This window comes from Pelophylax lessonae (assembly GCF_965119305.1).
Source record: "Pelophylax lessonae genome assembly, chromosome: 8".
Taxonomy (NCBI): Eukaryota; Metazoa; Chordata; class Amphibia; order Anura; family Ranidae; genus Pelophylax; species Pelophylax lessonae.
Genome location: NC_138775.1, coordinates 207,058,653 through 207,084,812, shown reverse-complemented (window position 1 = coordinate 207,084,812; position 26,160 = coordinate 207,058,653). Strand labels below are relative to the sequence as shown.

At 43.2% G+C, this 26,160-nt stretch overlaps 1 protein-coding gene across 1 annotated transcript in view; it reads right to left on the bottom strand.

The window, feature by feature from the left end:
- Nucleotides 1–6,770: 6,770 nt before the first annotated feature.
- The window catches only part of TADA1 (transcriptional adaptor 1), a 116,261-nt gene continuing 96,871 nt past the window's right edge, over nucleotides 6,771–26,160 (bottom strand). Inside the window, exons 7-8 of the mRNA XM_082266136.1 lie at nucleotides 11,909–12,071; nucleotides 6,771–7,062 (exon numbers count right to left, since the gene is read on the bottom strand). Coding sequence (XP_082122262.1) covers nucleotides 6,913–7,062; nucleotides 11,909–12,071 — 313 coding nt within the window. The 3' untranslated portion in view covers nucleotides 6,771–6,912. The remainder of the gene's footprint in view (nucleotides 7,063–11,908; nucleotides 12,072–26,160) is intronic.

Sequence of the window (26,160 nt, the reverse complement as noted above, 5' to 3'; positions counted from 1 at the left end):
TGACATTCCACAATAGACTCCTCACTGACATTCCTTCTGCCGCTGCCTTCTTCACACAGATGCGGGCGGCCCGACGGACACCACCGGCCTGACACCCCCCCCCCCAGTGCGGAGATGCGGGCGGCCCCGCGGACACCGGCCTGACACCCCCCAGTGCACACGCCCCCCCCCCCTCGCTGGTACGTCCCTGAGAGCGGGACAGTATAGCCACGATTTCTTAGTTTCAGTGGATCAATCCGCCGCAGAGTTCCGAGCCTGTCACTGTCTATTCATATTGAAGAGACCAGTGATCAGGCTTCAGCTGTGCGCTGCGGCAGATTAATCCACCTAAACCCGAAACACAGAAAATAGTCCCACTTACTGTCCCCGCTCCCACAGAATACAGGGGGCCCCGAGACAAATATAAATAGTTGCACAACACAATTCAATGACTTTTCCAAAACTTTGTAAGTTTTCCCATTTTCCAGGACTTTTCCAGTCCTGGAAAGTGTCATGTCAAAATCCCATGACTTTTCCAGGATTTTCATGACCGTACGAACCCTGTAAAAGCACCCAGGTTATGCCTAGAGTGTCTGATGCCTTGCCTATGCTGTCCAGCATCGCGGACCACAAGAGAATGGCCGCCCCATGCATTACTATGGGAAAGATTTAGAAAATGGCTGCCCATACATTTCAATGAGGGATTCTGACATTAATGCAGGGCAAGTCTACAGCAAAATGGCAGCCCCCACAATGTGCCATGCAGTCTCCAGGAGCCCCAGGGGGAGGTCAGCCGACAAAGGCATCAGATGGTCCCCAGGAGAAAATACGCTCTCCCCCCCACAGAAGCCGCAATATATCCGCCCTCCCAAAGGTAAGAACCTGTAATGGGAGGGGGGAGGGGAAGACAGCTGAAGGGGGGCCTGGTATATCTGAGAGGATCCCCCTCACCCCAGACTCGGGTGAAGGCACCTCTTCATGCAGCCGAGGACTTGTCTGCAAGTCCAGAATGGCCGGACTTTTCCAGACGATGGCTTCTTGGAAACCCCAGAAGACCTAAACAGTTTACCTTTTTCTTGTGACCCGGAGGCACGAAAAAGACACTTGTGAGAAGTAAAGGAAGGCCCCCCGCCAAGTACGCGGCACCTTGCCCTAAGACGATTGAGGGAGAAGAGTACTCTTCCCACCCATAAGGCCTTTAATCAACTCATCCAGGGAGGATCCAAACAACCTCTCCCCTGTAAAGGGAAGGTCAGAAAGCAGTAGCAGTCTGCACTACTAAAACATTCACAAAAGGTAGCCTTTAACATGTGACCCGTTACCACATGTAAGTGGCAGGACAAGGATTCCACCAATCTATCCACGGGATCCGGAAAGGTTGGAGACCTTGGAGTACTAGAGTCGCTTTATTCAACCTGGCCAACAGAGAATATACTTTCGGTGGTATAGTCCACCTATTGGACACCGCCCCTGCAAAAAGGATAACCGCGTGCAAAACGCTTAGGCACCACCATGTGCTTTTTGCCATTGTTCATCCACAATAGTATGAATCAATTCTGCACAAAGGAAGACCTTGCCCAATTTACAGGATTTGCGGGAGCCAAAAGACACCTGCGTATCTGATGCTGTAGGTTCATCAGCCAATTTTAGGGTTTCCCGCATCAGAAACTATCAGGGCTTCCACCAATGTGCGTTCCCGCGCAGTGGCTGACGAGGACAGGTCCTCTTCACCGTCAGAATGTGAAGACACCGACCCCTCAAGGTGGTCTAAGTCCGCGGCGACCATATCTGTCTCAGAATCCGAAGACCCTGCCGATGGAGGTGAGGGCGTTTGCGGCTGGCAGCACCAGAAATGACAAAATCCACTTTTGAAATCAGGCTTTGCAAAAAAAAATGCAATTTCTGGCTGCGACTGTGAACTGGAGGGTCGCCCAGTCGCTTCCAGGGGGGCTGCAGGTGAATTTCTATCCTGGGACTCCATTGCTCAAATAAATTTTTTTTGTGTAATGTCCCTTTAAGACCGCAAAAAATGCGGTCCCACCGCTATTACTGCAGATTCACAATCCCTGATTATTATGTAATAATAGCAGAGCAGAAGAGGGGAAAAAAAACCCCACAGGGAAACCCAGTAACGTTAACAGACCAGAGAGAAGCATGCAGCCTGATCAGTGTAAAAACAAAACTAACACTGTCTGCACAGGAAGAGGAAGAAGCTCTGCCTCTATCATTACAAGCCAAGCCGCATGCCTGTCCATCCCACAGACCTCAAGAAAATGGCCGCTCATAAATTCTCAATGGGGAATCATAGAAAATGGGTGCCCATGCAAACTAATGGGAACACAGAGATCATGAACCACAGCAAAACGGCAGCCACCACTGCATGCCATGCGGTCTCCAGGACCCCCCCCCCCCCCCAAAGGAGTTCCAGAACAATAGGCATCTAAAAGTCCCTAGCCAGGGACCAACCCAGGACAATCCACCCCCCCCTCAAATAAGCGCCATAACGGCCGCATTATCACCACCCCCCTCCCAAGGTAAAAAGTGCTAGGGGTAAGGGAATGCCAAGGGGTACACCAGATTAGTCCTCTCGGGGCCAGGGAACGGAGGGAGCCCCTAAGCTCCAACCATTAAAGGGAGGGGCCACGCCCGCTCCGCAGCCACCAAGGGTGTTTGGGGGGGACAATTTTACTCACCATACCACGGTACCAAATGGGCGCCACTCCGAAACAGATCACCTCCCACCCGGGATGGGGGTGCTGTGAGGCAAGGGGAAGTTGCGACTCAGGGCGTTCCAGGTCGATGTGTCCCAGCGAGACTGTCCATTCGCTGTCTCGTCCCCATCCATCGGGGCACTGTCGTGACGAGGCCTAGTTCTGGACTATAACCTGCTCACACTCGCTGGCCAGCAGGGAGACCTTAAGGATCTAGATTATCCAGTGCGAAACCGCAGCCGGCTGTTGCTTGTAGTTCCTCTGGATCTTGGTCCACAGGAACTAACTAGTTAAAAAATAAAAAACAAACTTTCCCTGTTACAGCTAAGACCGAAGTCCCAGGAGGGAGCTAGGTCCTATTCCTAAAACTAGGCAGAACAAACTGTTTGATGATAGCAGAGTCTGAGGGGTTATGCCTGCAGGGACAGCCCCCATAAGCGTGGTCAAGTTTTTTCCTGCCTCGTGCCCATTTCTAGGAGGAGCATAACCCTATGAGTCATGAAGATAAGGAGCTGCATCTGTCGAACGATAGAGAAAAGTGAAGAGCTGTGAATACTCTCTGGATGTAAGTAGACTCCCAGTGGCCCATAGTAGGATTGGCGTACGATGGTGCAAAGCCGGCGCCCATCACAGTGCCGTCTTGAATCTGGAGGTAGAAGTTACCATTGAATGTAAAATAATTAGGGGTAAAACAGAAGGCAGGGTTAAGCACTAGGCCCCTGCTAGCCCCAATGCTTCTCCATAAATACAGCTCCCCCTTCCTGCCTGATGAAGGGGTGTGCATGCCCAGGACCCGTCATCGCGCAGACTCAAGAATGCATCGCCATCCCCCTCCAGTGACATCATCTGCACGCACTGCAGTCTACGCCGCTGTCCAGCTTCATCCCCTCTGCTCGCCTTTCCACCTGAGGACTGCCTGGCCTCCTACACGCAGCAGCGGACCCTAGCGGTCCACATAATGAACATCCAGCACTGACATCTTGGGCTCCCCTTCCCAATGAGCTTGTTTTACTTCAGTCCATGTGAGTAGACACTTGTATTTTACTGCACCAAATAAACCTGTAAACTGCACTGAGAGGGGATTTTTCTTCTCTCTCCTGCCTGTCATTTAGAGCCTGCTTCTGCGAGTAAGTCTGTCCTAGTGCTTGGACACCATGTCTCAGGATCCCCCCATTCTTGTGGGATCACTTACTCCTGTCCTATGAACTTCATACTTATATAGCAAACGATAGAAAACTGGTCATTCAGGAGCAGTGGGTGTCTCTCGGTCCCATATTGTATATATGTGAAAGAAAGGAAGTTGACCCAACTTCAATATGTGAATACATTCACAGATTGAAGATAACATCGATATTATTCTGCCAAGTCATGTATGACACAGAATTAAAATGGCATACAGAACAAACAGAAGAAAGAGCATAACCATCCAACAAAAATATGCTGTGCTTGAAAATCCTCTATGCGTTTCGTAAGATCCCAGCTCGCTTCTTCAGGAGTACACAGAGTAAAATCTGTAAATAACCGGTACATTAGACAGTCGTAATAAAATAAAAAGAGGGGGGGGCGGGGTTGGGAATGGCCCTAGTCACGGACTTACATCACAAAGGCTTGTAAACGATTATCAATTGTGCATAGTGGCACCTAAATGGTAATAGATACTAAAAACGTCTTCTGAAATAGCTAGAAATATTGAACGCCAAATGGGGCACATCAGTGGTCATCGCATTCCACACAGGAGTTCGGGGGGGGGGGGGGTTAAATCACTCGTCAAATCCTCTATAAAGGAATGGTTCAGTTTTTAGTTTCTATGACCATTTAGGTTCCACTATGCACCATTAAATATCGTTTACAAACCTTTGTGATGTAAGTCCATAACTAGGGCCACTCCCAACCCCCCTTTTTTTTATTACAACTGTCTAATGTAACAGTTATTTACAGATTTTCCTCTGTGTACCCTCCTGAAGAAGCGAGCTGGGATCTCGTAAAACACGTAGAGAGTTTTCAAGCACAGCATATTTTTGATGGATGGTTATGCTCTTTCTTCTGTTTGTTATGTATGCCATTTTAATTTTGTGTCATACATGACTTGGCAGAATAATATTGATGTTATCTTCAATATGTGAATGTATTATATAAATAAAAAGCTCTTTGTATTTTAATATATACACATTTTTCCTGTTTTCCTTTGTATTTGGGTTTCTCTCTTCAGAGTCCCTTGGGCCAACTTCCTTTCTTTTCACATTCATACTTATATAGACTTCTGATGAACTATTTATACAGAGACAGCCTCCCTTACACAGGGTCTGGGTACCTGTTGGCGCCTTCTATCCTTGTCATAAAAAAGTAATAATTTAATTTGGTGTGTTGGATTGGATTGTTAGGACAGTGTTTCGCAACCTTTTTTTTTAGTCAAGGCACCCTTTACAATTATGACCAATCTCGAGGCACCCTCCAAAACTATAGGCACCCCATCCTAAAATGTAAACACTTTTCTAATAGTTTTACATAATGCAGCAACATCCACAGGTGTAGGAGACCCAACATTAGGGGGGCAAACTGGTACTGACTAGTATTCCAATGTTTCTCTTCTACTCCAGTTTTTCTCCATCAATCAGCTAATGTGACCCCAAAGCTGATGGAGAGGGGCAAGGGAGGATCAAATAAGGATGCTATACAGGTGACTGACATCCTCCTTATCAACTTATGATGTAATTTGCCGTTAGGAAGCTGGCAGCCAGAAGGTCTAATGATGCACAATGAAAACCAGAGGCTCTGTATAACTAAAAAGGCAGGCTTTATCCACTCGCCGCCTTGTATAGAATTTTTAGACGATTTGCCAATCCACCCTGGTTGAAAAAGTCTGGTTTAGGATAATGATGCCACCCATAGTCCTAGTGAAAAGAAATCTAGTAATAACAGAGGTAGGTAGATCGCCATCTTTAAAATATATCATTTTGGGTTTTTTTTTGTAATTTTTTACACTATTACATAAGAATATATTTATTTTACAAACATTTAATACACTGTGTACCCACATAAGTATTTTTACAAAAGCATTATGAGTTTTCTAAAAAAGGAATACAGCAGAAGCGGTTTTCTTTAAGACTGTTTCTTCCTAATAGAATCTGTATGTTACCATATGATAATAGCAGAGTGAGGAAAGTGTAACTTATATGACTTAGTTGTGTGTATGATTTATAAATTGAGCTATTGAGCTATGTAATCAGGCTATTTTTTTTGGATGGTTAAGAATAGCCTGGCAAACATATGGAAAGGAGCCAAGACTTGTTGACTGTAAATATTTAAAATAAAAATATACCTTCCTCAACACTATTGCTATATATAACAAAGTAGCAACTGTAAATCTTCAAATATATACTTCAATTTTTCACAGTGTAACTATAGTATTGGTTGGCCTTGCATGAATATCTAAATAAAAAGGGCATTCCATTCAAAAGGATCATACAGTCACTATACACAAAAAGGCCCCGTTCACATCTAAACGACATCTAGTAATGCGGCGTTTCTGTGGTATGTTTTTGGAGTGGTACCATTCATTATGAATGGGCCTCCCTCTGTCCCAAAAACACGCCAAAAGAAGCTGATGTACCAAATTGTGGCACTGAGCCAAGCACGTTTGGCATTGTGCTTTTTGTCGCATGGTGTTTTGGGGTGCCATTAAAAAAAAATGGCACTGCAGACGTTTCCCGTGTTTTGCTGCGATTCTGGTATGCTCAGGTGTGTGAATGGGGCCCTAAGACTGTTAATAGATCCTTGAAAACAGGCTGACTGCTGTGGTGAAAAAATATTTCCAGTTAACATAACAGCTCTTCAATATGCAGATTAATAAACAAGAAAATACACTTTTTAGCTTTTACAAAGCAAGAACGAAACATATGGTAATTTCTATGTGGTTTAGGAAACCACGAAAGATAAACAAAGAAAAATCACCTTCTGAGAAACTTTTCCTAAAGCCACGAGTTCTAATTTCCAATATACTGTTAGGTTAAACTGGTATGAAAAGGAAATTTTTATTAAAAAAAATGGAATGAAAATTAGTTTATGTTGGTAACATAAGAAAAGTTCATCAAAATTCTCCGCATCTGATGTGAGCAGATGATCATACTTGGTTGGGTTGTTTAGACTGTGGCTAGAGCAGATCACTAGAACAAAAAACATGGCTACCATTTGATTGATTAGTCCACAGAAAAGTCTTTTTTCTTTAACACAATAATCCCTCTTTGGCTGTTAATCTTTGCCGGTGAATAACATCCTGCTGCAGCTCTTGTTCGATTGGATGCCAAAGCTTCATGAGTATCCTCTCCATATTCAGTGCATATACAGTGTGTGAAGGGATGATTTCTCTGTGAATCTGTAGAGTAAAGTTACAAGTTTACTATCGGTGATGTAAAATACAGCACCTTCTTCTCGGATAGACTCAAAACCCAATATTCCCTACAATCTGTACACCTCTGCTTTCTTTTCGTCGTAATCCATCCTTCACTCCAGCCTGGTCCTCCCCTTCAGCATTCGCTATCTGGTATTGGGCCGGCTTATCCGGAAATACCAATTCTTCTCTTCCGCAACCTTCAAACCCTTCCCAACACTTTGCGAAGTACATACCCCCCCGATCTTTTCCAATACCTACAACTAAAACATTTCCTCTCTCCGTACACCCCCTCCAATCCATCGACCCCTCAATTTTTCCCTCATTCGAGTGTACCTGTAAATTGGACCCACATAAACGTGGCTTAATCTCAGACCTTCATTCTCATCTACTCACCCTTATCTCATCCGCTCTTTCCCACATATACCGCAAAGTGAGAAAGTGACCTCTCCCTCAACAATGCAGATTGGGCACACATTTGGCAAGCGACTAAATCCTCCACGCCCAACATCGTGGCTCTGGAAACTAATTATGAAGTGCTCACTAGATGGTACCTGGTCCCTGCAAGAATACAGAAGTTTCTCCCACATTACCCACCACAGTGCTTCCGAGGCTGTACTAATCTGGGCACACACCTACACATTTGGTGGGACTGCCCCATAGTCCAATCTTTCTGGTCCGAAATTTTTCGGATCCTTTCAAAGTTATTTGACACCCCCTTGTCCCCCACTATTGCCCTCTTAAAGCTAAAACCCGACTCCCTGATGCACCGCCAATTTAAACTTCTTCTCCAAGTCACCACATCAGCCAAACAAACCATTGCCAAAGCATGGAAAACTCCCTCTCTATGCATACTCTCAGCTAAACACCGGACCATTCAAGCTATGATCCACGCCAAAATAGAGTCTGTCCTCCAGGATACAGTTCCTAAATTCAAGAAACTATGGGCTCCTTGGATAACCCATTTCCTACCCCCTGGCTTTGACATCACCTTGCTGCGCCCATAACCGACCTTTTAACTGCTGTTTTCCTGCTGAGCAAGTCATTATGTCAGCCACTCCCCTGGGACACACACACACTCCTACCCACTCTCCAGCTCCTATTAAGCTCCAGCTTCCCCCTTCTATCTCCTCTGACCCCCCCCCTTTTTCTTTTCCCTCTCCTCTTTCCCCCTTCTTGCCCTCCCGGCTACCCTCCATTAGCCTCATTATCTCCCATATCTCACTGTCTCCCTGACTTCTCTCGCTCTATTAGAATTTTAGGAAACCACACACACTGTACTGTACATAATTGATGGTCAGTGGGAAGAATCCCCCCTCACAGATATCCAAAAAGATTTATGCCAGACAGAAATTACTTCTTGCTCAGAACCCCCTAGCAGACTTAGGAGGAACTCTAGGGTTCCAAAGAACTCCAGTTAAGAAAGGCTGTTTTAAATGCTTGATGCATAATCCTGCACAGAAAATGTTTTCATCCTTGAGAAATTCTTGCAGAAAACCTGTTAAAAACACACTATAGAAACAGATCTGAGATAGAGTGGAATACATTAAAAACTGAAAATGCATTACAGATGTTAAAATGGGCCCCTACAGAATAAACTGATGGTTCTAGTGAAAAGACAAGGTGTCAATCATCTGCTGGTTTTGTACGTTTGCCCACTGAAAAATAAATGATCAGTCTATAATTTTAATAGCAGGCTTATTTTAACAGTAAGAGACAGAACAACAAAAATATCCAGAAAATAAGAATTAGATCCCCTATCAATCAGCAAGATTTCTGGCTCCCAGGTATCTACTATACAGGTAACGAGCTGAGATTAGGAGCACTCTCTTAAAGGGAGTGCTCCTTATCTCAGCTTATAACCTGTATAAAAGACACCTGTCCACAGAAGCAATCAACCAGATTCCAATCTCTCCACCTTGGCCAAGACCAAAGAGCTGTCCAAGGATGTCAGAGACAAGACTGTAAACCTACACAAAGCTGGAATGGGCTACAAGACCATCACCAAGCAGCTTGGTGTAATTGACAACAGTTGGTGCAATTATTGGCAAATAGAAGAAACATACAATAACGATCAATCTCCCTTGGTCTGGGGCTCCATGCAAGCTCTCACCTCGCGGAGTTTCAATGATCATGCGATGAGAACAGTGGGGAATCAACCCAGAACAACACAGGAGAATCTGGTCAATGACCTTAAGGCAGCTGGGACCATAGTCACTAAGAAAACAATTGGTAACACACAACGCCGTGAAGGAATGAAATCCTGCAGTTCCCACAAGGCCCCCCTGCTCAAGAAAGCACATATACAGGCCCATCTGAAGTTTGCTAATGAACATCTAAATGATTAAGAGGAGAACTGGGTGAAAGTGTTGTGGGCAGATGAGACCAAAATTGAGCTTTTTGGCATCAACTCAACTCGCTGTGTTTGGAGGAGAGGAGGAATGCTGCCTATGACCCCAAGAACACCTTCCCCACCATAAAATATAGAGGTGGAAGCAATATGCTTTGGGGGTGTTTTTCTGCTAAGGGGACAGGGCAACTTCACTGCATCAAAGGGACGATGGACAGGGTCATGTACCGTCAAATCTTGCGTGAGAACCTCCCCCAGGGCTATGAAAATGGGTCGTGGATGGATATTCCAGCATGACAATGACCCAAAACACATGACCAAGGCAACAAAGGAGTGGCTCAAGAAGAACCACACTAAGGTCCTGGAGTGGCCTAGCCAGTCTCTAGACCTTAATCCCATAGAAAATATGTGAAGGGAGCTGAAGGTTTGAGTTACCAAACACCAGCCTCAAAACCTTAGTGACTTGGAGAGGATCTGCAAGAAGGAGTGGGACAAAATCCCTCCTGAGATGTGTGCAAACCTGGTTGCCAACTACAAGAAATGTCTGATTGCCAAGAGTTTTTTTCCAACAAATTCTAAGTCTTGTTTTACGAAGGTGTCAAATACACATTTCACTCATCAAAATGCAAATCAATTTATAAAACATTTTTGAAATGCGTTTTTCTGGATTTTTTTGTTGTTATTCTGTCTCTCACTGTTAAAATAAACCTACTATTAAAATTATAGACTGATCATTTCCTTGAGGGCAAATGTACAAAATCCGCAGGGGATCAAATACTTTTTTCCCCTTACAGTAAATATAGCTTTTAGAACATCTAGACATTAACACTTTAATGAAAAAAAAAAAAAGATAAGAAAATTCTCTACCTGGGACACAAAAAAAATATAAACACATTTTTATTACAGCACAGCTCGACTAACCCCTGGCGCCAGGTCGCCAATGGCGACAAGAAATTTCTTTCTTGCACCTGGGCTGCCACCCGAATGCTCCACACATCCGGCACACGCCTCTGACAGGTGGGGGGGGACAAGAGCAGATACACGCCCCCTGCTGACCAAGAAGTAGCGTGTGACATCACTTCCGGGTCCCTGTTGACAGTTTCCCCAGCCATCAAGGCGCCGGGAAAGAATGTAATACAGTGTGATCTGCATTGCATTACATTCAGTGGAGCACAAGGCAGACATCCAGGGTATTTTAGTTGTTTATGGAAAATATAGGATACTGAAGTTTGTTGCCATTTCACGGGCGCACGCAAATTTAAGGTTTGACATGTTGGGTATCGATTTACTTATGGCTTTTATATTGTACCAAAAAATTAGGTCATTTGTTGCGTTTTTGTGCAATAACTTGTTTTTTTTTACTGAAATGTTGCACCTTTGCAGTAATATCATGTGACATAAAAAATTTGATCCACTATTTTATTCTGCAGGGTGTCTGCTTTCAGAAAATCTATAATGTTTGGGGGTTTTGTGTAATCTTCAGGCCTAAAATTATTTTTTTAAACGTGTGCAAAAAACAAAAAATATGCTCTGGCTGTAAAATGGTTAACGGATCACAGTTCACCTTCGCAAACACATTACATGTTCCACGCAGCTTTGCTTTCCTAGTTAAAGAAAAAAATTGGCTCCTAACTTTTTTAGCTGGCTCCTAGATTTAAAGAAAATTTGTCCGTTCCATTAAATATACGTGCGTACACATGCATGTGTTTACGCGCGTTTATATGTGTACATGCGTAAATTAACAACCCCAAGCAGAGATTTTTCCATTTTAATTATATGGATCTGAATGCAGTTCAAATTTACTGATCTTTACATAATGAGTGCACGGGCCTAAAGAAAACAACAAAACTGTGTTCAATGCCATAAAAAAGCAGTATTTATAAAAACGCTGTTTTTTACGACCATGTGCATTAGCCCCAAATAGGGTTTCCCCTGCTCCCTGCTGGAATATTTTGAAACATGCAAAAGGTGGGTGGGAAAAAACCCAGGGAAACCTCATTTTTGCATGTATTCAAAATACATGAAAAGCCAAAAGCTTACCAACCATCTATAGGCAGCATATCATTTTGGGTGGACTAACCCTTTGTAGTACGCCTGTTATGACAGATATATGGGGGCTGCAGTTGCTGGATTTCTTTTGAAAATGCTAGTTGTCTGTGACTAGCTTCAGTACTTCGGAGTCACTGACCCAGAACAAACATTTTCTGAAAGAAGTCAAATTTTTTATTTGTGTGCTTGATCCATGTCAATGACTCAAAGCACTGAAGCCCCAATCCATTTGCATGACAAACGGCACTCCAGAAGGATCAGCAATGGCAGCCTAGATATTGCTCTCAAGAAAGGCTTTATTAACCCTCATATATAAACGTGCATAATGCAGTAACCTTCTACCTAGCAAATACATGCCACCATGGTTTAAAGTTTAGAGTTAAAAGTGTTTTTTACATGCATTGTTATACACTCAGCGACATCTGACATTACCTTTAAGGCTTCTAAAAGGTCATACATATTAACTGGAGGCAGACTAGGAGGCAAGTTGTCTCCAGAACAGGCTAGTAAGAGGGCAGCTTGCTGCTCAGCATCATCAGGATGGACATGAGTTCCAGGGTTCTGGTTTCCAGGGGAAGTAGAAAATGCTGGGGGACTAAATAAATAAGAGAAAGACAAAATCAAAAATCAATCAAATCAATAAATAATACCCATATTTTTTAATTTCTCTCAAACCTTATCTATAGTCCAGACAACAGCTACATTTTTTTATACAATTCACTGCATTAAGGTAAAACAATGCTGCGCCCCTCTGCCCACCTCTAAATACTTACCTGAGTCCTGTATTGATCCAGCTCTGTGCCAGTCCACTGGTCTTCTCTCCTCTCTCTCCAATCTCAAGGGGCTTGTGTAAGTCAATGGACATACACAGACTGCCTTGGGACGGAGCATGCTCATTTGCCCCCATAGCAAGAGTGGGCAGACACAGTAGAGGAGGAGCCAAGATCACCAGCAGGGGACATCAAAAGAGGAGGTTCGAGGCTGCTCTGTTCAATACCATTGTACAAATCAGGTGAGTATAACATGTTTATTTTTTGAATTGAAAAAAAATTGCATTTAAAACCATTTTAAGAGTATGTAAACTAACAATACATTTTTGCTCACCTATGGTCCATATAACATTGAAAGCATTTTGTTATAGCTGTTCGACATGTGCAAAGAAAAAAAAAAAAAAGTGTGAACTGATAGTCCAGAGGATGTACAGGAAGGTACAGAGATAGGTCCCTTTCACCTGGGCTTTCCGATCAGGTCTACCTGTCAGTTTTGTCAGGTGAATCTGATGCATCCCTATGGAGCGGTGAATGTCAGCGGTGACATCTCCTCTGACACCTGCTGTTATCCGATCCTGTCCGTGAAATCCAGACGGATGGAAACCTTATTTTCCATCCGTCTGGAGGATCAGACTGGATAGGGTCGGATGAAAATGGATAGGCGGTCCATTATCATCTGATCTCTCCATAGAGGAGAGCGGAGATCTGACAGGTCTGTCTCTGCACACAGAGCGGAGACAGACCTGTGATCCGTCTGCTCAGCGGAGATCAGCGTATTGATCCCCAATGAGCAAAACGGACTCCCCCGGGCAGAAAGCCCGTGTGAAAGGACCCATAAGGAATTCTGGCACTTTTCTGACACTAGGTTGTGACCTAGAAATATTGAAACAGACACAGGACAGTTAGACAACCTGTTTTTTTTTTTTTTTTTTAAAGGATAGCAATGGCTGCTCCTATATTTTTCTTGCAACAGGTCTACTATAAAAAAAAACTGACTTTTTAGCCTCAAATTATTATAGTTGAGCAGGCCTATTTACAGTTCGGTCCATATATATTTGGACAAAAGGAACAATTTTATTACTTTAGGCTCTGTATGCCACCAGAATAAAATTAAAACAAAACAATCCAAATAAATTTGAAGTGTAGACTTTCAGCTTTAATTCAAGGGATTGAACCTAAATATCAAGTTAAAATTTTAGGAACTGCAACAATTTTTATACACAGTCGTTCCCCCCCATTTTCAGGGGCTCAAATGTAATTGGACAAATGAATAGAATCCTAATTAAAAAGTTCATTTTTAATATTTTCTTGAGAATCATTTACTGGCAATTGCTGCCTGAAGTCTGGAACCCATGGACATTACCAAAGACTGGGTTTCCTCCTCCTTTCTGAGGCTTTGCCAGGCTCTAACTGCAGCTGTGTTCAGTTGGTCCTTGTTTGTGGGTCTTTCTGCCTTTAGTTTTGCCTTCAGCAAGTGAAGTGCATATTCCACTTCTTTCCCTTCAAAAGCTCCTGGGTTGCTTTTGCAGTGTGTTTTGGATCATGGTCCAGCTGTACTGTGAAGCGCCATCCAATTAACTTTACTGCATTTGGCTGAATCTGGGCTGACAGTTTATCTCTAAACACTGCAGAATTCATCCAGCTGCTTCTGTCTTCTCTCACATCATCAACAAACACCAATGACATAGTGCCACTGGAAGCCTTGGGTGCCCATACAATCACACTGCCTCCACCATGTTTTACAGAGGACGTTGTGCCCTTTGGATCATGAGCTGTTCCAAGACTTCTCCACACTTTTTCTTCACGTCATTCTGGTACAGATTCATCTTAGTTTCATCTGTCCTAAGAATGCTTTTCCAGAACTGGTCCGGCTTTTTAAAATATTTTTTGACAGTCTAGTCTTGGGTGGGTTTGTTTCCTTTTTGAAGCCTTACAATGGTCTGTTTCACTTGCATGGACAGCTCCGTTGAACACACGATGTAGGTTCCCAGCAATAGATTCCAAATGCCACACTTCTAATCAACTCCAGACCTTTTACCTGCTTAATTGATGAAGAAATAATGAAGAAGTAGCCAACACCTGGCCATGAAACAGCTTTTGATTCAACTGTCAAATTACTTTTGGTCCCTTAACCACTTTACCACCGGAGGATTTTCCTGCTTTACGTCCAGGCCACTTTTTGCAACTTGGCACTGTGCGACTTTAACTGACAATTGCGTGGTCATGAAACGCCGTACCCAAAAAAAATTTGCGTCCTTTTTTTTACCACAAACAGAGCTTTTCATTTTTTGCAATATTAATAAAAAAAGAGCGAAAATTTTGCTAAAAAAAATTGACATTTTCTACTTTGACAGTTAAAAAATATCCAATATATTCAATACATTTTTGTCATATATTTAGGCCAAAATGTATTTAGCTACATGTCTTTGACAAAAAAATTCTCAATGAGCGTATTTTTAACCGCTTTAAGACTGGAAGATTTTACCCCATTCCTGACCAGGCCATATTTTGCGATTCGGCACTGTGTTATTTTAATGTACAATTGCACGGTCGTGCGACGCTGTACCCAAATTTCCCCACATATAGAGCTTTCTTTTGGTGGTATCTGATCACGTATACGATTTTTACTTTTTGCACTATAAACAAAAAAAAGAGCGACAATTTTGAAAAAATAACAATATTTTTCATATTTTTTTATATAAAATTCCCCCCCCCCCAAAATTTAAAAAGTCAAAATTTTTAACATTTTAGGCCAATTTGTTTTCTGCTACATATGTTTGGTAAAAAAGAAAAATCGCAATAAGCGGATTTTGATTGGTTTGCGCAAAAGTTAATCGCAGCTACTAACTACAGGAAAGATTTATGTCATTTTTATTGTTTTTCTTTTTTTTAACTAGTAATGGCGGCGATCTGCGATTTTTTTTGCGGGACTGCAACATTGCGACGGACAGATCGGACCCCTGACATTTTTTACACTTTTGGGGGTACCAGTAACAATACTACAGTAATCAGTGCTATAAATATGCACTGTTACTGTAATAATGACACTGGCAGAGAAGGGATTAACTTTATTGGTGATCAAGGGGTTAAACGTATGCCTCATGTTTACTGACGTGTGTGGGGGGAGGGGATTGTGTGACACAGGCACAGATCGCAGGTTCAGCTATGCTGAATCCTGTAATCTGTCCCTGCCTGTCACATAGGATTTCCTCACTCGATCCCCGACAATCGGGGAAGAGCGGCGGTGATCACCGCCTCTCCTCCCCTGGCCCTGGCGGGAGCGCGCCGCCAAGAAGGGGAGGAGTCTAGGGACGTAGGTCTACGTCGCTGGACGATAACGAGCCACTTTGCCGCAGTACCAGCTCAGTGAGCGGTCGGCAAGTGGTTAAAAAAGGGGGGGTGGCTATTAAGAGCTGTAATTCCTAAACCCTTCCTCCAATTTGGATGTACATACCCTCAAATTAGTCCGGAGAGTTTGCACTTTCAGCCCATATGCATTATATAACTATAGTTTGAATATTTATTGGTAAATACCTGAAAAATCTAAAATTGTTTCTGTGTCCAAATATATATGGACCTAACTGTATGAAAATGTGTATTTGTCCCCTTGTTTGGGGAGGCTGCAAATCAAGACAAATTCTTTTATTAGTTACAATAAAAAGTTAATTATTAATGAATGGTATTTTCTAGTGATATACTGTGTTATAGACCTTTACATTAAACAGCTGCAAGCACCACAACTAGACAAATCGTTGTACAATAAGAAAAATTTAAAAAAAAAAAAAGTGCTGCGCTATAAATCTGAAGTGATATAAAGTGACTTATACCAAAATATTATAAAATGCTATTTATCCAATTCAAATAGTATATCATGTGATCAAAAACTTTCACACCTATAAGGTGTACATAAATTAAACTCCATATGTGATATACGCAGGTATATAAGACTTCAATGTTGATAGAAGAAAGCCTTGTAACTCCAACCAAGAAATCACCCTGGTGTAGAAGCTGCCACCAATACAACGGTTAAGACGCGTTTACCAGATTATATGGCCTCAAATGCTATTAACACTGAGGCAAATAGGCATCAGGAGAAGTGGTGCACAGAAATTTCGGCAACCGAAGTTTTCAGCCAAAAATGGGCCTATACCATTTTGGCCGAAAAGGGGTTAAAGATGCCTAAAATGAATGGCTGCAAATAGCTGTAAGAAGTGAGCCCTTCACTTCCCTGTTAGACGGGTATCTCCGCTGACCGCTCCATTCCTCAGTCGGCGCTGTTGCTTTAATGTGAGCAACACTGGTTGCTAGGATGGCCGACTGGCATCTAGCAACCAGTGACGTCCTAGGAGAAGACCCAGCATGCACAGCAGAGGAGGATCCTCATCCTCCTCCGTGCCCATTGCAGAATGGCTCCACCCACCTCCTCCCTTCATGTGTTCTGTGCTGCCGAGGAGGGTAATATCTCTCTCTCTCCCTGCATGTGCTCTGGTGCTGTGTGCTGCCGAGGGAGAAGGAGTGTTCTGTCTCTCATGTGCTGTGTGTGCTGCCGAGGGAGAAGGAGTGTTCTCTCTCTCACTAATGTGCTGTGTGTGCTGCCAAGGAGGGTTTTCTCTATCTCACTCTCTCTCAGCAATGATAAGCATTGGCCATGGGTGCTGTTAAGTATTTTAACAGAACTATTGCTGTGGCCCCAAGCTAGCTGGCACACAATGGGTTAACCTCAGATAGCAGGGCAATGTGTGTATTCCCATTATTTAAAAAAAATATATAAAAGTCTAGGATCAATGATATTGCCTTCAGTAAATAAGAACTAAAAGGCTGTTTGAAAGGTTTAGAAGTGAGAGTCACTTCAAAATCCTGTTTACCAACGAATGTTAGTAGTGCCTTTCAAAGTGCCATTTGCAGAACCTTTGATGCTAATGAACACACTCTCTGGGAGACCTTAGGAAAGATACTCTGGGCACTTCCACACAGCCTAAGCCATTGCTGCACTGATGAACTCACAGAAAGCATGCTCACATGTTTATCACTGAAACAATTCCCTTGCTTTTATGTAAACACCTGCATCATAATTATGCATTTCATTTGCATGTCGCATACAGTTCAATAAGAAGAGATCTGTACAAAAAAAAAAAATGATGCCTCTCCTTCCTGACTTCCCAGAAATAGCTTAATGCATGGGTTTCTGTCTCTCTCTCTTCCTTCCATACTGACACAGGACGTCTGTCTGACTGCCTATAGGAGACTCATTGCTCTGCTAGGTTATCATATCAGTGACAAGTATGCTCATTGGTGTAATTAGCTACATTTTATAATTTCCTGTTAAATGACTTTAATATCAGGGATAATGTGATTATAGGAACAGTATAGCCTTCAACATCAGTTTCAAATGGCTGCAGAACTACAAGTCTCAGCATGTTCTCTCGAGTCATTGGTGGCTTGTTTTTTCTGGATATCAATGTGGCACATAGAAATGATCAACTATTCTCTCTCACATTTGGGGGAAAAGTCATTTTCGGTTTTGGTTTTCGGCCAAGGGCATCCTGAATTTTCGGTTTCTGTTTCGGCCCAGAATTTTCATTTCGGTGCATCCCTAATCAGGAGAATAAGCACTCTCAAGCTTAATGCTGTGTAACAGATCCACCGTCCAATTGCACATCAATCAGGATAAAGTCTCTCTCATTTAGTAGGCCCATCATCTTAAAAGCAAAAAGAATCTCTGGTCCGCTGCCAAACAAGGTATAAAAAAACTGGCGCAAAAGGAGGAGAAAATTAAAGACCTAACAGGTTCCACACTAGGGACCTAAATGGCAGGGGACAAATATAAAACATAGACAATAGACAGTCCGTTAATAAATAATCCATTTACTAATAGTCCATATGATCAGGTCCATATGTGATCCATATGAAAAATCCAAAAAAGCACTCCATAGGCTGCACTGATGACAAGTAGAAGAAACTTGGGAGCAGCTGTAGGGAGACAGGCGCCACTCTAAGTGCAGTATAAGGATTTATTGATATAAAATCAGATGTAAAGGTACTCACAAAAGAATATGTAAATAGGCATGGGAATGTCCATCTGTGTGGAAAGGATCCATCAATCCGATGCAATGGTCAGGATGGCTCGAGCGGTCTCGATCCTCAGAATGTTGACCGGTGGTTACCGGTACTTCCTGATGGTTGGAACGCACTGGGGCTGTCCCGCCGCCACTTCCGGGTATGACGTGATGGCGCCGGCGGGTCCGCTGCCAAGCCTGCCTCTGGTGGCCAGCTGTCTGCTGTCAAACCTGCCTCTGGTTATTCACTATTGTTTGATAAGCATTAAAAAAAAAAATAAGGATCATTTTTTTTTTCACGTTTATTAAACAATAGTGGATCACTAGTGGCCAACTTGGCAGGAGACCACCAGGGACAAGTAATTCCCCGTACACACGCGTCGATAGTTGGCCGTGAATTTTCGGCCAACGTCCGATCGGTCGTTTTTCGGCTTGTTAGTATGATGCTTCCGACAACCGACTCCGACTTTTCGGCCGAAAAAAATCTTTTGTTGGCCGTCACCACAACGGCCGATTTTCCGTCAGTCAGTACAGTACAGATTTCGGCAGACAAAAATCTGATGAGCAAGACTGGGCATGCTCAGAGATGAAAAAACACACGGAAAGTAAACCATCACATGACATCACTTCAAGTAGATTTTTGTTGGCCGAGAAAATTTGTGTGCAGTCTAGAGCACATTTCAACCAACACAACAACACTGGACAAAAGTCGGCCGATAATCGTTGCGTGTGTACGGGGCTTAAGACAGCAGACAGCTGGCCACCGGAGGCAGGCTTGGCAGCAGACCACCAGAGATTATTTTGCTTTTATGATGATGGACCTACTGAATGAGAGAGACTTTATCCTGACTGATGTGCAATTGGACGGTTGATCAGTTACACAGCTCTAAGTTTGGGAGAGCTTATTCTCCTGACGCCTATTTGACTCAGAGTTAATAGCAATTGAGTCCATATAATCTGGTAAGTGCATTTTAACTGTTGTATCTGTGGTACCTGGTGGTGGCACCAGGGTGATTTCTTGGTTGGAGTTACAAGGCTTTCTTCTATCAACAATGAAGTCTTTATACACCTGTATTTATCACATCTATGAACTTTTATATCACATATGGATTTTAATTTATGTAAACCTTATAGGTGTGGACATTTCTGATCACATAATACACTATTTAAATTAGATATAGAATTTGGTTTTCATAATATTTTGGTATAAGTCACTTTATATCACTTCAGATTTATAGCGCAGCACTTTTACATTTACATTTCTAATCAATGAATACAGGACTGCATTCATTTCTGTATATATGCCTGGATTTCAGCTTTAAAGGTAATTATATTGCATTTGATATTTGATATTTCTGGAAAGCCCATTAAGTGAAGAATGACGCAAGTTTACGATTACATTTTAAGAGTGTGGCCTCATGTTTTATCAAGGGAATTACAATGAATTTGTCTTTACAATACAACAAATAAAAGCAGTCTTTCTAGGAAACCTGCCATTAATCTGTAGGCTGGTGTTGCTAACCTCTTCTTAAAAATATCAGTACCCTGAGTGTAATGCTGAGTCACTAACATATAACAAATATCATGCAGCACCGTTCGGATTGGCTGATGTCATTTTATCTATCTCTAAACTGGAACATCTGCTCCTGCAACTTGAATGTTGTAAATCTCTAGATAATATTCAACTTTTCATCATACTAATATTAACATAGAGCCTCCAAATATTGCTCAATGGCAAAAGGGCATTAAAACATCCACTCTCTTAGTAAAGAAGCTGCTTAAGTACGTTTGATAAAATTTGCTCTCCCTGTGTAGAGACACAATCCGCTATCCTTGTAGACCAACGATCCACATTTAATGTATAAAACAGATATACAGATAACTAGACAGACAGATTTGAGAGGCAACAAATGTTTATTACCATCTACTGGCCACTTTTTCCCCGTTCCTGCCCAGACCAATTTTCAGCTTTCAGCTTTGAAAAAAGTAAAAAAAAGTTTCTATTATAAACTTTTCTAAATAACTGGATTTCTGTCTTGCCGTCAAAACTCCATATCTCTGATGTTCACAGCTCCGTATCTTCTGGACCCTTGGGTTTATGTTGCCTCTTATAGGAGTAGTACACTAGGGGGAAAAAAAGTTTGACTACGCCTGTAGGGCAGTCCCAGGGGGTATACTCCCACTTCCTGCTATAGGTCTTCAGTTTTTTATCAAGCAGTGTCAGAAGAACATATAACCCAACTCAATAGAAGAGCGGGTGCAGTGTCCGTCAATGAACATCAGAGAAAAGGATTTTACGATCAGACAAAAATCCAGTTTTCTCCCTGGTTCATTGACGGACACAGCTCCATATCGTCTGGACCCTTAAGACTTCCCAAAGCAGTGTCAACATGAAGGGTGGGAAGAACACAGCAGTAAACACACTTCCCAAAAGGCTAAATGCAGCCAAGCAGTTAAACAGGAGCTCAACTAGGAACAACTGGAGCTCATCTGAAGAAAAAAAACACCCTCAAAAGAGGACTAATCCTCTCCAACATCGGCCTGCAAAACCTTGCGGCAAAAGGCAGCATCCGCAGAGGTCAAAACATCCACCTAATAAAATTTTGTGAAAGTGTGCACGGACGACCAGGTGACTGGCTTGCAAACCTGCACCACTGACACCTGATGACGGAAGGCCCAAGAGGCACTAAGCGCCCTTGTAGAATGCGCCTTAACAGGAAAAGGAGGATCCTGACCCTTAATGGGAGTAGGCCTGCACCACCGTCCGCCCGATCCATCTGGAAACGGTCGCAGCAGACGCGGCCAGCCCCTTACAGGGTCCATCTGTAAGGACAAATAGAGAATCCGATATCCAGAACGACTCAGTCGCCGCTAGGTACACCCTGATCGCCCGAACCACATCCAAAGAATGCAAGGCAATCTCTTTAGGGTGCTTAGGACACAAAGAAGGCAACACAATGTCTTTATTAAATGGAAACCAGAGACGGCCTTAGGAAGGAACGACTGGCAGGGACGAAGAACCATTTTGTCTCTTTGAACCACCAGGTAAGGTGAACGACAAGACAATGCAGCCAACTCCGAGAACCTACGCGCAGAAATAATAGCCACCAAGAAGGCTACCATCTGCGAAAAAGTAAGCAGAGGAAGCTCATGAATATTTTCAAAAGGCGACTTCTGAAGAACCAACAGCACCAAATTGAGGTCCCACGGAGGTAACGGAGACCTCACCAGGGAAGCAAGGTGGCAGACCCCCTGAATAAAGGTGTGAACCAAGGAATTCATGGCCAACAGTCGCTGAAAGAAAATCGCCAGGGCCAAAATCTGGCCTTGGATGGTGCCCTAAGCCAAAACACTGATCTACAGCTCTTTGAAGAAACTCCAAGATATGAGACACGCAAAATGATTCAGACACCCACCTTCAGCACCTGCCTTTCAATAGCCAAGCCGTTAAAGCCAGCGACTGTAAAGCAGGATGGAAGATCGGCCCTTGAGCTAAAAGATCTTCTCCGAGGGGGAGTCTCCAAGGGACATCAGCGACCAGCTGTACAAGTGGTCAGAGAGAAAGAAAAAGTTCAGGAACTGACACTAGAGGCCCACCGCCGATTCTCTGCTTCGTAGGCTTCAAAAACATGGCCGCCGTGTGATAGCAATGGGAAACTACAAGAAAATGGATGCCAGACTATACAAACATGGTCCAAAAGATAGAACAGCCATTTTTTTTTACCTTTAAGATGTTGTTGTAGGAGGCCTTTGATGCAGAAATTAAAAAGTTTTACAAAAAAAAAAAATGTTCATGTATGTTTTTAGAGAAATGTTGTAATATTGCAACATTGGGCTTAGTTGGGAGCAGAATTTCTGTATTTGTACTCAGATTGTCTGAACAACAATTCAGAACAACTAAGGGTTCATTTGCAGGTTTGATTGCTTTCCTAGCCCCATAAATAATATATATATATATATATATATATATATATATATATATATAACATTAATAATAATCACACATTAGTCATATTTTTTATGAAGTAATTTATTAAAAATAAAATATTAAACAGATAAATCTCTAGCTTTTTCTAGCAACTTCTTCATTCCTTTTTTTCCTTTTCATGACTGACTTTTATTGGTTGTGAAAGTTCCAAAAACAATTCTTGTCCTCTGCTTTGAAAAGCAAAGGCGAACATCACACTTGCTGCATTGCGTGTTGGTGTATCCTTTATTGCAGTGCCTGCAGCGTCCTCTCCCCGTCTTCTGTGGGAAATGTGCAACTAGGTCCTTGCGTACATCCAATGGGAGGAGTGCACATCTCTTGGACGGTCTCTTCTGAGTATTCAGAGGGCTACTTGATGTCACTGTCTGTGTTGCTGGGCTCCCTTTGCCTGGAGATGGTCATCCTTTCTTTAGAGTTTGATGTGTTGTGTTGACCAGGATGAGAGAGGATGCTAGCTGTGCCTGAAACTGTCTCCTGTTCATTGTCTCTTTGTTAGACATCTTGAGAGCTTTGCAGTCCCGCTTGTAGAGGAGACAGGCATTGACCACAGCGAGGATGATGGTGTGCCAAAAGATGTACATGTACCAGCGACGGGATTTGATGGGGAACTTATATTTAGCTGTAAATGAGTCCAACAAATCAACACCTCCCATGTACTTGTTGTAGGCACCAACAATGTAGCCACTATGTATAGGGGCTACCTACAGCGCTTGCCTATAATATATAAATACTCAATGAATGCAATCATTTCATAAATTCATATAAAGTACATGATTACATGAATGCTGACAGTAATAGTGCTCTGTGTCTCTATAGTAATATTAGCAATGTATCAAATAAATAAATAATGGTGATAGGCGATTTGTGACAATAATAAAAAGTCCAAAAAATTGATAAAGTTCTTGTGCAAGATAATAAAGTTATTGTGCAAAATTAAAGTGCAGGTGCTAGAAACAATATTCCCCGTCAGCCATGTGGTGTCTAGACTTCACCAACCAATATCCAAAGGTGGCTATAGATGGGTCACTCAACAGATGTTGTTGGTCTTGACTACTGTATAGCATCAAGACCATATAGCGCTTAGGTGGTCACCCTGACTAAGATTGGTGTTGAATCTCCCGTGTAATCACTCCACTTAGGTACGGTGATCTGTTCCGCTTTCCTCACTCACAGCGCGGGTGAAAGGCAAAGGGAAGAGACACTCCGGATAGTGTAGTATGTATAAAACCTTTATTACCCATCCATGGGTTAAAACAGTCCTCAATGGTAACAGAAATGTTAAAAGCCATGTATGTGACTGGTCACGAGCTGTAGTGGACAGCGGTGATTCCGGCTTGCGTTCCACTCTCTCCATGTGACGTCACTATATGCGTTCCAGCTTACACGTTTCTTCAGCACACTGACGTCTTTAGAGATTCAGAGACCCATCTATAGCCACCTGTGGATATTGGTCGGTGAAGTCTAGACACCACATGGCTGACGGGGAATATTGTTTCTAGCTACTGCACTTTAATTTTGCACAAGAACTTTATCAATTTTTTTAGACATTTTATCATTGACACAAATCACCTATCACTGATATTTATTTATTTAATACATTGCTATTATTAAAATGGAGACACAGAGCACTATTATTGTCACCATTCATGTAATCATGCATTTTATATGAATTTATGGAATTATTGCATTCATTGAGTATTTATAGATTATAGGCAAACGCTGTAGGTAGCCTCTATACATAGTGGCTAATTATTCATTTAATTTAAAAACACAAGCCTTTAAGATCACTTTAAATCAAGAAATTAAATTAGGGAAGTAAAGTTTATCCAACTTAGAAAAGTCTACTATATTAATACGATGCCACTACTGCTGACCGACTTCCATGCCCTGTTCTCTATGGCAAATTATGTTCTTGAAAAATGATTTGATAAAAAAAAAAAAAAATGAGATTTTCGACTTAACCGTAAAATCCATTTCTCCGATGTTCATTGACAGACACAGCTCCTGGGGATCAGGTCCCCTCAACAAAATCGGACAATACTAACCCCGCAGGCACCAGTGCGTCCGATATCCACTAGAGGATCCTTTGACCAAGCCACAAACCTCTGCACCTTTCTGTTGAGCCGAGACACCATTAGATCCACCTCCGGGGACACAGCTGATGATACACCTCCCCTTGTTCCAATACCTACCGACTGAGGTAATTTGGCTGCCAGTTGTCCACCCCGGGAATGTGTACGACAGGAGGGCTAGAAGGAACCATTCTGCCCAACTTAGAATGCCGGCTACCTCCAAAGCCCCCTAGACATTTCTTTTGCCCCCCTGGTGATTGACATAAGCCACGGCCGTGGCATTGTCAGATTGAATGCGCACTGGACAACCCTGAAGACTATGCGCCCAATAATCCAGACACTGGGTAACGCCACAAACTGAGAATGCTCCTCTCCCACAGCAAAGCGGAGAAAACGCTGGTGACTGGCACATATTGGAATGTGAAGGTAGGCATCCTTGATATCGATAGAGGCGAGGAAATCTCTCTGACGCAGGGATGCCACCACCATTCAAATGCATTTCATTCTGAACTTCTGTACCCGCACAAAGCAGTTAAGAGCCTTGGGGTCCAGGATTGGACGCGCTTTGCCTTCCTTCTTGGGGACTGTGAACAGGTTTGAGTAAAAACTCTGAAAACCTTCCGAAGTCGGAACCAGGACAATCACCCACTTGTCTTGCACCAGGGAAGTCCACGGATCCAGAAACCAGCGAAGACATCCCCCCACCCCCGATACGGGTGAGGGCGCTGAAGGAGCCTTGTCCACGGGTCTGGAGAAGCTCAATCTTGGCTTGTCAGATTAGGTTAATTTGGGTCCTCCTGAAGAGGCCCTGAAAGGCTTCGAGCCCTTGTCAGTCGACCCAGAGAGATGAAAAAACTTCTTATGAGCCGAGAAGGAGGGCCCAAAGTCTACGAGGCTCCTTGCCCTTAGTAGCCTGCGGAAGAAAAGTACCCCCCCCCCTGTGAGATCTTTAATGATGTCATCCAGGGTAGCTCCAAACAGATGATCTCCTTGGAAAGGAAGATCAGTCAAGGCCTTTTTTGAAGTCTGATCCGCAGGCCAGCACTTGAGCCAAAAGGACACACGAGCCATCAGGGGAGCTGCATCTAGAGATGCATTACAGATAAACTGCAGCGCTGGACCAGCTGTTCCGACAGCTTGGCAAAAGCTCCAGGTCACGGCGTAAGAGCTTAGCACACTCGGTCAGAGTTTACGACACTGGGGCAATGGTGAACTGGTGGCACAGTCCACTTCTTAAGAAGGGACTCCTAATAGGGGTAACTCCTAGCAAAGCGCTTAGGATCCCCATGAGGATGCTTTGGTCATCCCCATTCTTTAGTGTCAATTCTGTCAAAATAGGCAGGGAAAGAAAACACCCTTGCCGCTCTGGATGGCTTGAGAGTGCCAAAGGGTACCTCCATCGCAGCGTAAGCTGCGTCCTCCATTTTTAGGGTCTCATGCACAGATGCAATCAGTGCATCCAACAGCGCCTTTTTGTGCGTGGTCACAGATGTGGAGGAATCATCCTATCAGAGGATTCCAGGCGCGTGGTTGCAGAGCCAGCAGGGTGACCCACGTCTGTGGCGGCCGAATCAGATTCAGGATCTGATGAGACAGATGAGGCAGGGGGTGCTTTTTGCTAGCCCATCGCCCGAAAGCCACCTCCACCTGGGACACAAGAGACTCCAGGACCACCATTAGTGAATGGATGGATGGTTGGGACCCAGAGGGACCGGCAGCCTCAGAGATGGGATCAGATGGGGAAATGTGCTCCAAAGTCACCAAGGGGACCCCACAAACAATGTAAAAAACACTGCTA